The 15,824-nt window shown below is 42.1% G+C and overlaps 1 protein-coding gene across 1 annotated transcript in view; it reads left to right on the forward strand.

Moving 5' to 3' along the window:
• afap1 (actin filament associated protein 1) overlaps positions 1-15,824 on the forward strand; it is a 283,296-nt gene that overhangs the window by 173,310 nt on the left and 94,162 nt on the right. The window contains exon 4 of the mRNA XM_060832686.1: positions 8,067-8,178. Within this exon, the coding sequence (XP_060688669.1) occupies positions 8,067-8,178 (112 nt within the window). The remainder of the gene's footprint in view (positions 1-8,066; positions 8,179-15,824) is intronic.

Here is a 15,824-nt window from a genome sequence, read left to right on the forward strand (position 1 = left end):
TCTTTGTCTGTTTAGTCTTTGAACGTGTTAAGTAGGGTCCCATAGAGTTCTATGCTGGGGCCTCAATGATTTGCGTTTCAAATCGATGACTTAGATGAGGGGAACAAAGGCACAGTAGCTGAATTTGCCGATGACAAAGATTGTTTGGACAGTGTGTAATGAAGAAGACATAAGGAAGTTGCAGATAGATTGGTTGAGTGAGTGGCCAAAAGTCTGGTAGGTGGAATAAAATTGGGAAAATCTGGAGTTGTTCGCTTTGGCAGGAAGAATGAAAAAGCAGAGTGTTACTGACTGCAGCATTCGGAAGAACTGAGGGATTTGAATATTCTGGTGTTAATGTCACAAAATGTTAGTAAGCAGGTACAGCACTTCATCAGGATGTTAACCTCTATTACAAGTGGAATTGAATATTTAAGGAAGGATTCTCTCAAAGTTAAAATGCAGGTTTGTGTAGCAGTTAGGAAGACAAATAAAATGTGGTCATTCATTTCAAGAGAGCTAGAATGAGCAGACACTTAATGCTGAGACTGTATAAGACTCTGGTCAGACCACTTTTGGAATAATGTAGCAGATTTGGGCCCTGTACCTGAAGGAGGATATGCTGGCATTGGAGGGAGGTTTATAAGAATGATCCTGAGGTAACAGATTTGTCAAATGAGGAGTGGTTGAGGACTCCGATGGTGTTTAGAAGGTTGTTGGGGAGAGCTGGAATCTAGTTGAAATTTACAGAATACTGAAAGGATAGAGTATGCATAGAGTAGATATGTAAAATATGCTTCCATTAGAAGGAGACACTAGGACCTTAGGACATAGCCTCAAAGTAAAGGAACAAAGCTTTAGAACTGAGCTGAAGAGGAATTTCTTCGGCCAGAATGTGTTGCAGAGGGCTGTGGAGGCCAAGTCATTGCATTTATTTAAAACCGAAGTAGATAGATTTTTGATTAGGAAGGGGATCTTCTGAGAGAAGACAAGAGAATGAGGTGAGATGATTATTTGGTGAAGCAGACTTGATGGGTAGAATGGTCTAATTCTGATCTTGTATCTTGTGGTCCTACAGGTGGGAAAATGGGGAGAGTAGCTCGAGATCTTAAAGGAGTTAATTGTCTTCCAGTTATCTTACTGGTCAATTTATCTTGAACTTAATTGCTATCGTGGAATACAGTACATCTTGTTTAAGATTAGTGCTGGCTCTTTATAAAACTCCGTTCTGGTCGTTCCTCAAATACTGTAAACCACATGTGCCCTTTGACCCAGGCAAGTTGAGAGAGGAATGGTGGCAATGTCCTTTTATCCACAAATACCATAAGAATAAGGCTGGGCCTTTTCCCCCAGTTCTCTTCTGTCTTCCACACTGCAGTACTGCACCACACAACTAACAAGCTACCCACAGGCATGGAGATAATTTATAGATCAGACAAGAAATGGTTCAGTGTGTGTTATCTTCAGTCCAAATATGATTTTTAACACACAAATTATTGAGTAATGGAAATAACTTTTTCTGTTGTGAAGTATTTTGCATCTCAATACAGTTCTTTCTTCTGTTGGAGGAGAGCACTGTCTCTGCACTACACTGAGGTTTCAGCAAAGATCACAGATTTGAAATGGTCACGGAATTTGAACCTGCAACCTGCTAATTGTTACAGGTATAAATGCTAACAACCAATCAAAACTGCTAGTCAGCTTTCCAGTATACTGTTGACTTCTGAATAAAAAATCTTTCAAGATTACATCTTTGAAAGGTTAGGTGGTGTCAAACTGTATTCTAATTGTAGTGTTGCCTCCACTGTCCAAAATGGACAGTGATATTGATGGTTGTTTGAAGGTGAGATATTTTTGTAACTGTCAATAGACTCTGACCAAGTGGGAAAGTGTCAATCGTCACAACACCACATACTTCCGCTTTTTAGTAAGAATTGTATAGATCATTTCTTCCAGAAATGACTCCGATTGTGCAGTGACGTAATGTTGTAGGAGGTCACACTATTTCCACCATGCTATTCTGCCGTGTGATCTGATGACTGGCTAAGATCAATGTTAGTGTGGTCTACATTAGGCAACTTATCCTATAGTCCTGAGGTTGTGGCAATAAATAATTCACTGGAGGCAAAGGAGAACCTGTACGCCTCAGTGTAAAAGTGGTTGTGTATTCTTAGTGGCAAGTGTTCCAACTTCATCAAAAAATAGAAAGTTAACAAAAACATACAAGTGAATGTTGAGTTTGATTAAGTAGCAGGAAGATCATGTATCTATGTTTGTATGCAGTGAGTATGTTCCTCATATCTGAAGAAGGTTTTAAACATATAGACTGGATACTGAAGATTTTTGATCTGGACATTTTATTTCAGTACTGTAAATGGTATTGGCTAACCATTGCAAGTCACTGGAAAGTGAGTTATAGTTTTCCCAAAGTATATTAAATGCTGGCTTTGTCAACATTTTCTCTTTCTGTTTCTTGTTTGCTAATGAGGCTGTAAAACAGACGATCTAAGTTTAAAACGTCACATGAGAATGCAGCAGTAATGAAAGGAAAGTTATTATTTTCTAGAGAATGTAACGGGTTTCAAGAATGGACTAAGTATTTACATGCATCATTACAATTATGTGCAGATAGTAACCCGGTGTTTGCTCTACACTTATTTCCAGATGTTTGTCCCATGACCTACCAACAGCCTGTTCTTGTCTCGTGGAACTAATTTTATCCTTGTTCACTTTTCCTTTCTATCCCCTGTCCAGTCTCTTCCTAAATATGTTACTAATTTTCTGACGACCTGCATTTTATACAGTTTTCTTGCCATGGATACCCAATCTCTCTACACCTCCATCTCTCACCAGGATGATCTGAGTGCTCTCAGTTGAGACTCATTCAATTCTCAACTACAACTGGCTTCCTTCCTCTGAATGAGCTTGGTCTTACATTAATAAATTACATCACTCCACTTACTACTTCCAAACACAGTGGGAATTGTTCTTGGATTTGTTTGTCTACATTCTTGAGATATGCAGCATATTCTTTGCACCTATCATTTCAGGTCCCCTCATTCACCTTCTTCTATTAGATTGTGTAGGTACTATTTACTGTTCTCACTTCAATCCAGGAAATTCCATCAGTGTTGCTTCCGATTTTTACCCTTCACTTGTCTTCACAAAGTCTATCACCAACCCTATCCTGCACATCCTTGACTTAGCCTATACCTGAAATGGAGATATCAACAGCCAATATCCTCCATAATACCATTGGCCCCCAAAAACCTTGACTAAATTCTTCTTAGCCTGGAAGGATTTTTTTTTCTGATTTATCAGCGTTCATTAAAAGTGTTCTGATGAAGCCAATTTCAATGCTAGCATTTACAGCACTTCTATGCATGTCCTCATCATCTTCTCCAACACATTTCATTCTGAAAGGATGACTTTCCATCATTTTCCCTACCATTCTTCATTCATGGTAACTTTTTATGCATGCGTAGGAGAAGCAATACTTACCCTTTGTATTTTATCCTTCTGAATGGAAGTGATTTACTGATACGTTTTTCAACTTTGAATGCATTTCTTGTCTATGGTACAAACTTGCCTACATTTGGGTGACCACATATGAATTGGATGGTGACTTTGCAAAGTATCTTTGTTTATCTGCAAGTGTGACTCAGAAGTCTAGAATTTTATTTCTTTGTCTCATATCCACTCTGATGTTCCTATCGTCAATCTCCAATCTGTGCCAGTGAAGCTCTAAACCTGAGGAACAGCACCAAATTGTTTGAATAATCTACAGTCTGGAAAACTACAGAGTGAGTTCAACAGTTTCAGATTATGATCAACAGCTCCTTTCAAGCTTATCTCTTTTCTTTACTTACTTCATGACCACCTTCTTTTCCTCGGACCATTTTTTTTTAGTTGTTTAATCTCTTATCTTCCACTGGAACGCACACATCTTCTGTGACTCATTGACTAATAATGTCAACACAGCTTTGTGGAGAAAAGAGGCAAATGTAACTATAATAGTGGTATTGGAATGTACAAATGTTGCAAGCAGGATTTACATTTTTCTCGTTTGTCTTGGTAATATGTGGTGCTGGAAAAGCACAGCCAGTCAGACAGCATCCGAGGAACAGCAGAGTCGACATTTTGAGCATGAGCTGTTCATCATGATGAAGCTCTTCCTGATGAAGTGCTCATGCTCAAAATGATGACTCTCCTACTCCTTGGATGGCTGTGCTTTTCCAGCACCACACTTTTCAACTCTGACCTCCAGCATCTGCAGTCCTCCCTTCCTCCTTGTCTTGGTAATATGACTAGTGTGAAGCAAATCTAATGGAAGAACAGAAATAAAGCAATTAATTAGGATAAAATCAAATTTCAAAAATAAGTTGTCATTTTGTATAATTGAAGTGAAATTTGAAAATATTAAAAACTCAATTTCTTCCAGTGCAACCTAATGTACAACTAATTACTCTTACACTTGCTTAAATTTGGTGAATACACTACGTTACATGTTTAACTAGCAAGGGTATCCTTTTTTTAAAAAAAAATTAAACTTCTTGCCTGTTTCCTCTTGTTTTGCTTCTTGTTTTTCATTAATCAAGTAAAAAAAAGTTAAATTACCAGATGAAGATAAGACCATAAGACACAGGAGTGGAAGTAAGGCCATTCAGCCCATTGACTCCACTCCGCCATTCAATCATGGCTGATGGCCGTTTCAACTCCACTTACCCGCATTCTCCCCATAGCCCTTAATTCCTTGTGACATCAAGAATTTATCAATCTCTGCCTTGAAGACATTTAGTATCCCAGCCTCCACTGCACTCTGCGGCAATGAATTCCACAGGCCCACCACTCTCTGGCTGAAGAAATGTCTCCGTATTTCTGTTCTCAATATACCCCCTCTAATACTAAGGCTGTGTCCACGGATCCTAGTCTCCTCGCCTAACGGAAACAATTTCCTAGCGTCCACCCTTGCCAAGCCATGTATTATCTTGTAAGTTTCTATTAGATCTCCCCTTAATCTTCTAAACTCCAATGAATACAATTCCAGGATCCTCAGCCGTTCCTCATATGTTAGATCTACCATTCCAGGAATCATCCGTGTGAATCTCCGCTGGACACGCTCCAGTATGTCCTTCTTGAGGTGTGGGGACCAAAACTGGACACAGTACTCCAAATGGGGCCTAACTAGAGCTTTATAAAGTCTCAGTAGCACAACAGTGCTTTTATATTCCAACCCTAATGACAACATTGCATTTGCTTTCTTAATCATGGACTCAACCTGCATGTTTACCTTCAGAGAATCCTCGATGAGCACTCCTGGATCCCTTTGTACTTTGGCTTTATGAATTTTCTCACCGTTTAGAAAGTAGTCCATGCTTGTATTCTTTTTGCCAAAGTGCAAGACCTCGCATTTGCTCACATTGAATTCCATCAGCCATTTCCACTCTCCCAAACTGTCTAGATCCTTCTGCAGCCTACCCACTTCCTCAGTACTACCTGCCTGTCCACTTAATTTCATATCATCGGCAAACTTCACTAGAATGCCCCCAGTCACTTCATCCAGATCGTTAATATATAACGTGAACAGCTGTGGCCCCAACACTGAACCCTGCGGGACACCGCTTGTCACCGGCTGCCATTCCGAAAAGAATCTTTTATCCCAACTCTCTGCCTTCTGTCAGACAGCCAATCCTCAATCCATACCAGTAGCTCACCTCAAACACCATGGGCCCTCACCTTGCTCAGCAGCTTCCCGTGCGGCACATTATCAAAGGCCTTTTGGAAGTCTAGATAGAGCACGTCCAGTGGTTTCCCTGGTCTAACCTACTTGTCACCTCTTCAAAGAATTCCAACGGGATTGTCAGGCACGACCTCCCCTTACTAAATCCATGTTGATTTGTTTTAATCCGACCCTGCTCTTCCAAGAATTTAGAAACCTCATCCTTAAGGTAGCCAGGAAGGAGCTAAAGAGAGAGCTAAGAGCAGCGAGAAGGGGACATGAAAAGTCCTTAGTTGGTAGGATTAGGGAAAACCCAAAGGCTTTCTATAGGTATGTCAGGAATAAAAGGATGACTAGGGTAGGTATCGGTCCAGTCAAGGATAGTAGTGGGAAGTTGTGCGTGGAGGCGGAGGAGATTGGAGAGACACTAAATCAATACTTTTCGTCAGTATTCACTCAGGAACAGGACACTGTTGCTGATGTGAATATTGAGTCACAAGTGATTAGAATGGATGACCTTGAGATATGTAGGGAAGAGGTCTGGGGAATACTGGAAAGGATGAAAATAGATAAGTCCCCTGGGCCTGATGGCATTTATCCTAGGATCCTCTGGGAAGCTAGGGAGGAGATAGCGGAGCCATTGGCCTTGATTTTTATGTCGTCATTGTCTACGGGAACAGTGCCAGAAGACTGGAGGATAGCAAATGTGGTTCCCTTGTTCAAGAAGGGGAGTAGGGATAGCCTGAGTAACTATAGGCCAGTGAGTCTCACTTCTGTTGTGGGCAAAGTCTTAGAGAGAATTGTAAGGGATAGGATTTATGAACATCTGGATAGGAATAATGTAATCAAGGATAGTCAGCATGGTTTTGTGAAGGGCAGGTCGTGCCTCACAAACCTTATTGAGTTCTTTGAAAAGGTGACTAAGGAAGTGGACGAGGGTAAAGCAGTAGATGTGGAGTATATGGATTTTAGCAAGGCGTTCGATAAGGTACCCCATGGTAGGCTAATGCAAAAACTACGGAGGTATGGCATTGAAGGTGCATTAGAGGTTTGGATTAGGAATTGGCTGGCTGGAAGGAGACAGAGGGTAGTAGTTGATGGTATAGGTTCATCTTGGAGTGCAGTTACTAGCGGTGTTCCACAAGGATCTGTTTTGGGACCATTGCTGTTTGTCATTTTTATAAATGACCTGGAGGAGGGGCTAGAAGGTTGGGTGAGCAAGTTTGCGGATGACACGAAAGTCGGTGGAGTTGTGGACAGCGAAGAAGGATGTGGCAGGTTACAGCCGGATATAGATAAGTTGCAGAGCTGGGCAGAAAGGTGGCAAATGGAATTCAATGTAGCTAAGTGTGAAGTCATTCACTTTGGTAGGAGTAACAAGGAGATGGATTACTGGGCTAATGGTAGGCTACTTGGTAGTGTGGATGAGCAGAGGGATCTTGGTGTCCATGTACACAGATCTCTGAAAGTTGCCACCCAGATAAATAGTGCTGTGAAGAAGGCATATGGTGTACTGGGCTTTATTGGTAGAGGAATTGAGTTCCGGAGTCCTGAGGTCATGTTGCAGTTGTATAAGACTCTGGTGCGGCCTCATCTGGAGTATTGTGTGCAGTTTTGGTCGCCATACTATAGGAAGGACGTGGAGGCATTGGAACGAGTGCAGAGGAGGTTTACCAGGATGTTGCCTGGCATGGTAGGAAGATCATATGAGGAAAGGCTGAGGCACTTGGGGCTGTTCTCATTGGAGAAAAGAAGGTTTAGGGGAGATTTGATAGAGGTGTACAAGATGATTAGGGGTTTAGATAGGGTTGACAGTGAGAACCTTTTTCCGCTAATGGAGTCAGCTGTTACTAGGGGACACAGCTTTAAATTAAGGGGTGGTAGGTATAGGACAGATGTTAGGGGTAGATTCTTTACTCAGCATGTTGTGAGTTCATGGAATGCCCTGCCAGTAGCAGTGGTGGACTCTCCTTCTTTATGGTCATTTCAGCGGGCATTGGATAAGCATATGGAGGTTATTGGGCTAGTGTAGGTTAGGTAGGCTTTGGTCGGTGCAACATCAAGGGCCGAAGGGCCTGTACTGCGCTGTATTTTTCTATGTTCTACGTTAATGATTGGAGAACATCCATTGTCATAGACATATCTCTTTCTGAGGTTTTTGGACCAAATTGTTGATTCAAGTTTATGCAATTCATATTTGACATTCATCCAAGGATAGTTGAACTGAGTTCAGCAAGTAATTGCAAATGTGCTTTTGAGAAGCTAATTTTCTATATACTCTGTATTCTATAGGAAGACATTTCAGCAGTGTTTAATGAATGGCAAGAGTTTGATGGAAACATTTATTTAATAATGTTTTGTCCTTCAGCCATTAGAAAACAGTCCACCACCTCTGCCAACGTCTTCCTTGCCTGAAGGCTATTATGAGGAAGCGGTGCCATTGAGTCCAGGAAAAGCTCCAGAATACATCACTTCTCGAGGTAAATGCACGTTATTGTGAGGTGTCAAGAGAAACACGTATTTTCTCAAATGCTTTGTTTAATCCTTTGAGGATTCAATAAAGGAAACATTTATTCTGCACACCCTTAAAAAATGTGCAGTGGACTTCCAGCATAAATTAACATGTGAATGCTGGAAAACAAGATATAACATTTTTTGAGAACATTTGAGTGCAGAAATACTTTTATTTTCATGAGGTTTTATCTAAAGAAGAAAGAACAAAAGGCAAAATTTCCAAAAATACAGAGATTAGAATGTGATTAATGTGATGTTATTGGATATTATGCAAAAATTATTAACCCACAGCACCTAAATTATTCCTGTATTGAAAAGTTCACAACTGTGGAACAGCAATTAACTCTACAATACAGTTTTCTAAAAATATGAAATAGTCACTGAGTGATTTCAAAATATAAATAGACTGTTTATGGAGATATTAATTTTGACAATATAAAAATAAAATTTTCTAGAAAGGAATACTGTGGATTCTGGAAATCTGAAATCTGAAATTTTTTGAAAATACTCAACGGATGTGGTAGCATATGTGAAGAGAGAAGCAGAAATGGGGGGAGTTGGGAATATAACAGGTTTAAAACCAGTGCAGAGGCAGGGAAAAGGTAGAGATGAAAACAAAGTCAAAAGGGAAGGTTATTGTTGGGGTGGCTAGCTGGAGAAATAATGGCAACAGATATTTCTGAAAGATAGGTGTTAATGGGTAAAATTAAAGTCACTGTAATCTTACCAGACTATAGTTGTGCTCTCTCATTAGATAGACATGACTAGTGATGCTTTAACCTAAGGATCACCTTGCCTTAGGCAAGGGGAGAGGTTGAGAAGAAGAGTCCTTCATGGCAATCTCAATCTTGATGGGACAGTAAAGTAATGAAAAAATTGGCATGAGGAAGCGTTCATGGAAACATGCTGAATTGTTACAGCTGCTATCTGAAAACAAAATCAAGAGGAGAGGTTATGATTGAATTCATTTAAGGCAATATTGAGTTGATAGAGTTGTAAATGCCAAATCAAAAAATGACCCTCTGGATCATGTTGAACTTCATTTGAACAGTGTAAGAATGCTGAGGTCAAGAGTGGGAGTGAAACAGCTAGCTAAAAGTCAGACAATTGGAAGCTTGGGGTCACATGAACTGAAGTGTTCCACAAAGCAGAGTAGAAAAGAACGCACCGATTAGCAAAAGCAGCAGTATACTAAATTGAAACAAGTACAAACGAAACACTGTTTCCATTGAAAGGAATATTTGAAACCTTGAACATTGAGAAGAGAGGACATAAAAGGGCTGGTGTTGTATCTCTTGTGCTTGTATGGGAAAGTGGCATGGAGCAGATAGAGGTGTTGGAGGAATGGAGAAGTGAACCTGGGCATTGCAAAGGAAACAGTCCCTAAAAGGAAAGTGAAGGGAGTATATGACATTGCATTGCAAGTGGCATAAATGGCGGAGGATAAATACTTGGATGTGAATGCTGGTGGATAGAAAGTGACAACAAGGAGAATCTTTTTTTTTATATAGATATTTTTTATATAGATATTTTTATTGGGAATTTAACATTTTGACAAATTTACAAAAATAAGCAGAATTTTCAAGCACAAACATTAATATAAAAATAGATCTTAAATGTATAATCATCAAAATTCAACTAATCCACAATCATCCAGAGTGTATAGTTGAGTCGCTTACATCCTTCAAATAAGAGAAAATGTTCTCTAATACACTCATAACAGTATGTTAAAAAGGAAGCTATTTCCAAACAATAAGAACAAACAAAAAAAATTAAACCTGTTTGAATGGAGATCTTCCCCCTTGTTCTCAGGGGGCCTTACTACCTTTCCAACGTTCCACCATATCCTCTCCCAAACAGTGTCCCACCCTCGACCCGGGCGCTCCTTAATAGGATTTAGATATAATACCGAGCTAAGGTTAACAGTGAGCGCCGCACCCCCACCCCTCCCCACCCATACCTGAGTATATCTAATAGCATCAATGCCACGTACAAACATACATAACTATAAAATTACAACTCCAACAGATTACAGTTAAGTATAATAACATAGCAAGGAAGACAACCCCGCTCCCAGAGGCAAAAGTAAAGTAGAATAAAGTATCCATTTCTCCCCACGAAGTGTGGGAGAGGCAAGCCAACATAAATTGTCTCTTACGATTTATTTAACCGAGTCTAAAAGTTTCTTGGCCTCTTCCGATGATCTAAAATTATACTCGGATCCTTTGTGAGTAAAGCATAACGTCGCTGGGTAGCGTAAGGTGTATTGAATATCTAAGTCCCTTAAACATTTCTTCACCTCATCAAACGCCTTCCTTCTTCGTGCCAAAGCCGGGGAGAAGTCCTGAAATAACATAATCTTGGATCCTTCATGGATCATAGCTTTAGGATCCTTTCCAAGCTTTCTGGAGGCATCCAGGAGTATCTGCCTCTCCCTATAACTCTGCAGCCGGAACAGGACCGGGCGTGGGCGCTGGTTTGGGCCAGATCTGCGTGCTGCGACCCGGTAGGCCCACTCCACCCTTACCCGGTCAGTTTCGGCCCCCAGGTTTAAAAGCTGGGGCAGCCATCGCTCCAGAAATGCTGCTAACTGTCCTTTCCCTTCTTGCTCTTGAAGGCCCAGCAACCGAATATTTTTTCTCCGATTTCTGTTGTCAATATCATCGATGTAAATTTCAAAGGCCCTGATTCTCTGCTCCAGAGCTCGCACCTGTTCTGCAGCTGTTTGAGCTGCAGCCTCGGAGGTCGTGGCCTTTAGTTCCGCTCCCTCCACTCGGCTCTGCAGCTCCTCCACGGTTTGATTCTGTTTCTGCAGCTTTTCTTCGAATGCATTCCATCTCTGTCGGGATTCTGCAATGAAATTGACGAGTGTCGATTCCAATCTGGCAATCATCTCTACAAGGCCTGTTTTTACATCAGCTGCAGCCGGAGGAGAGGAGGGTGGGGGAGGGGTCTTTGTTTTCTGAGAGCTGCGGGGTCCCTTTGATTTACTCATTATCCACTCAGTATTAGACTGTTTAAATATAATATTCAGCAGCTAATTAAGATTAAAGAAATTTTTTGGGTGGTTTGGCAAGTGTGGTGGGGGCAGGAAACCCACTTTACCCAGGTTTTGGGAAGGGCTCTGTAGACTCAGACTTGCTGAGTCGCCGCCATCTTGGATCTCAACAAGGAGAATCTTATTTTAATTTGGGGAGGGGAATGGAAGGAGTGACAGCAGAGGAGCAGGAAATGAACCACAGGTGAGGGCAGGAGTCTAGGAGTGAAATTCTCCATTTGAGGAAAAAGGACAATGTATTGAAAATGCTGGTGTTACAAGTTTACATTGTGGCAGAGACCAAACAGCTGAAAGAGTAGAATAGTCCTTACAAGAAGCAGATGAGGAAGTGCACTTGAAACATTTGGAGTGTGTGAATTTATTTTGGATTTTGGTTGACAGTCTCTTGCGAATAATAAGAGTCCAGGAAATTGAGGGAAGTGAAGTGATGATTCAGGTGTAGATGATATGAAGGAGGAGGTTGGGAACTAGAAGCAAAGTAGATTAAATGCTTCTGTTCACCACAAGAGCTGAAATGGAACAATGCAGTCAAAAATAAACTGGAAAAAGAGGTGAGGAGAGGAGGACAGAGTGGACATGCAACAATTAAACTAAAAAATGCAGGGAAAGATAGGATCTATGTGGGTTAACAAAAGTATTATAAAATGAAATATGACACACCACCACAAGTGGAAATATAACGTCTGATGATCAAAACCCTAATGAAAAGGAGGTTTTAGGAGGAAAATGTGGTAGAGAGCTTAGGGAAGATATTACAAAGCTTCGGCTGAGATATTGCCGGAGCAATTAAAATAGTGTGCTTGAAAAACCTGCAGTAGAGGAGTGCAGGTATCTCATAGTCATGGATTTGCAGGACGGGTGAAACCGTGGAGTGATTTGGGAAAAATATTGAAATCCTGTTTGATTGGGAGCCAGTACAGATCAGCAAGCACAGAAGTGATAGATGCACGATAACACGGACAGCAGATTTTGGATGACTTCGAGGTTATAGATGTTTTAGTACTCCATTGTTCAATACTCTGCCTCCAGTAACATTGGAATACAACATGCAAAAATGTGCATTTGTACACTATTAGGAAGAATATAGGTGTAGACTATTTTCAAAATAGGGAAAGGCTTCAGAGACAAAGGGTCTGAGTTGTCCTAGTTCAAGATTCTATTAAAGTTAACAGACAGGTTCATTTGGCAGTTAGAAAGGCAAATGCAATGTTGGCATTCATTGTAACAAGACTAGAATACAAGAGCAGAGATGTACTGCTGAGGTTGTATAAGGCTCTGGGCAAATCACAAATTTGGAATATTGTGAGCAGTTTTAGGCTCCCTATCTAAGGAATGTTGTGCTGGCCTTGGAGGGGGTCCACAAGAATGTTAAGTGGCAAATAGAGTTTAATTCAGATAAATGCGAGGTGCTGCATTTTGGGAAAGCAAATCTTAGCAGGAGTTATACACTTATGGTAAGGTTCTTGGAAGTGTTGCTGAACAAAGAGACCTTGGAGTGCAGGTTCATAGCTCCTTGAAAGTGGAGTCGCAGGTAGAGAGGATCGTGAAGAAGGCATTTGGTATGCTTTCCTTTATTGGTCCGAGTATTGAGTACAGGATTTGGGAGGTCATGTTGCGGCTGTACGGGACATTGGTTAGGCCACTGTTGGAATATTGTATGCAATTCTGGTCTCCTTCCTATCGGAAAAATGTTATGAAACTTGAAAGGGTTCAGAAAAGATTTACAAGGATGTTGCCAGGGTTGGAGGATTTGAGCTACGGGGAGAGGCTGAACAGGCTGGGGCTGTTTTCCCTGGAACATCAGAGGCTGAGGGGAGACCTTATGGAGGCTTACAAAATTATGAGGGGCATGGATAGGATAAATAGGTAAAATCTTTTCCCTGGAATTGGAGTCCAGAACTAGAGGACATAGGTTTACAGTGAGAGGGGAAAGTTATAAGAGAGACCTACGGGGCAACTTTTTCACGCAGAGGGTGGTAGGTGTATGGAATGAGCTACCAGAGGAAGTGGTGGAGGCTAGTACAATTACAACATTTAAAAGGCATTTGGATGGATATATGAATAAGAAGAGTTTGGAGGGATATGGGCTGGGTACTGGCAGATGGGACTAGATTGGGTTGGGATATCTGGTCGGCATGGACGGGTTGGGCCAAATGGTCTGTGTCAGTGCTGTACATCTCTATGAGGAACAATTGAGGAATCTGGATATGTACGTGGAGTTTAGAAGGATGTGGAGAAGTCTCATTTGAAACTTACAGAATACTGGGAAGCTTGAATAGAGTAGACATGGAGAAGATGTTTCCACTTGTAGGAGAGACGATGACCTGAGGGCACTTCCTCAGTATGAAGGGACAACCCTTTAAAACTAAGAGGAAGAGGAACTTTTTCAGCCAGAGGGTGATGTATCTGTGGAATGCATTGCCACAGAGGACTGTGGAGGCCAGGTCTTTGATTGTAGTTAAGACATAAAAATGACCTTGATTGGGATGCACCAAACAGATCCCACCCTCCGCCCAATCCCCATTTAGGTCACAGATATATTCGCTAGGATTTGAGATCTGAAATAGAAATAAAAAAAGAGTAATGACTGCATGTTGAACATGTTTCAGCTTTGTGCATATGCAGTGGAATTGTGTTAGCTGTGACCTCAGTCTGGAAGGCGTGTTTAAGTGAATGTGTTTTTTGAGTGGCAGTGTGCCAGCTACCATGAAAACACTTTTTTCTCATGCCTGGTGATTAATAACAACAGTTTCTTTTCAGAATACCTGATACTTGCTGGTTGAATACCTGAATGTAGCACATCACCACCACCCCCACCAAATCCATCCCCCATCTTAAGTGCAATCACGCATTGGCAGTAAATGCTGGCCCAGCCAGTGATGTTCCCATCCCAAAAACAAATACAAAAGAATTGATAGATGCAGTGGGAGGACCAAAGGCCTTCCTGAACCCAGAAAAAGTGTTGTAAAGGTAATTACCTTTCTGACCTGGCAGCTGTTGAATCTGCAGTTTTTCCAAGCTCAGGCCAGTTTCCAGGGGCAATCAAACCTGTACACAGTTATCTAGATTGTTTCTCACCGAGTCTTATTTAAAGGCGGGCTCCGAGTTTTAGGCCTCAGTCTCTCGGAAGACTTCGCGACGGCTGGTGGGTAAGTTTGGTCGTTTATTTAATAGTTGTAAATTTAAAGTTTTCCTTTAAAAAAGCGGTAGCAGACCCGGAAGGCGCGCTAGGTTACCTGGGTAAGGTTTTTTTTTTCTCCCCTTATTTAAAGGCGTAGGCGAGTCACCCGAGGCACTACACGAGTAGTGCCTCCCACCCTTCCACCTCCTCTAACCTAATAATAAGACCAATTGTGACTAGCGGGTAAGTGCTGCATTTTCCTTGTTTGTTTCTTTAGATTTAGTTGGTTTTTGTTTTTTTTTAAGGAAAGCTTACTTTTAGAGGGATGGCAGTGCAGAGAGGGCAATGTTCCTCTTGCAACATGTATGAGGTGAGGGAAGCCATTAGCGTCCCTGCTGAGTACACTTGCAAGAAGTGCACCCATCTCCAGCTCCTCCAAACCCGTGTTAGGGAACTGGAGCTGGAGTTGGATGAACTGCGGATCATTCGGGAGGCAGAGGAGGTCATAGATCGGAGCTTTAGGCAAGTAGTTACTCCGAAAGTTCAAGATAGATGGGTGACAGTGAGGGGGAGTGGGAGGAGGAAGCCAGTGCAGGGACCCCCTGCGGTCATTCCCCTCAAGAACATGGGTGGGTTGCGCTTTGGCGGGTCGGTGTGGACTTGTTGGGCCGAAGGGCCTGTTTCCACACTGTAAGTCTAATCTAATCAAAAAACAAGTATACCGTTTTGGATACTTGTGGGGGGGATGACTTACCAGGGGCAAGCAACGAGGTTCAGGCCTCTGGCACGGAGCCTGGCCCCGTTGCTCAGAAGGGTAGGGTGGAGAAAGGTAGAGCAATAGTTCTTGGGGACTCGATAGTGAGGGGTGCAGACAGACGGTTTTGTGGGGGCGACAGGGACTCACGTTTGGTATGTTGCCTCCCAGGTGCAAGGGTACGTGATGTCGCTGATCGTGTTTTCCGGGTCCTTAAGGGGGAGGGGGAGCAGCCCCAGATCGTGGTCCACGTTGGCACCAACGATATAGGTAGGAAGAAGGGTGAGGATGTCAGACAGGCTTTCAGGGAGCTAGGTTGGAAGCTCAGAGTTAGAACAAACAGAGTTGTAGTCTCTGGTTTGTTACCCGTGCCACGTGATAGAGAGTCGAGGAATAGGGAGAGAGAGCAGTTAAATGCGTGGCTACAGGGATGGTGCAGGAGGGAGGGATTCCGGTTTCTGGACAACTGGGGTCCTTTCTGGGGAAGGTGGGACCTCTATAAAAAGGATGGGCTACACCTGAACCTGAGGGGCACCAGTGTCCTTGGGGGGAGGTTTGCTAGTGCTCTTTGGGAGGGTTTAAACTAACTCCGCGGGGGCATGGGAACCAGGACTGTAGCTTTAGGGTACAGGACCTTGAGTGTAGGGAGGTTAGGAATAATGCAGCGATCTCTAAGGAG

The sequence above is a fragment of the Hemiscyllium ocellatum genome, chromosome 1 (assembly GCF_020745735.1).
Source record: "Hemiscyllium ocellatum isolate sHemOce1 chromosome 1, sHemOce1.pat.X.cur, whole genome shotgun sequence".
NCBI classification, from domain to species: Eukaryota; Metazoa; Chordata; class Chondrichthyes; order Orectolobiformes; family Hemiscylliidae; genus Hemiscyllium; species Hemiscyllium ocellatum.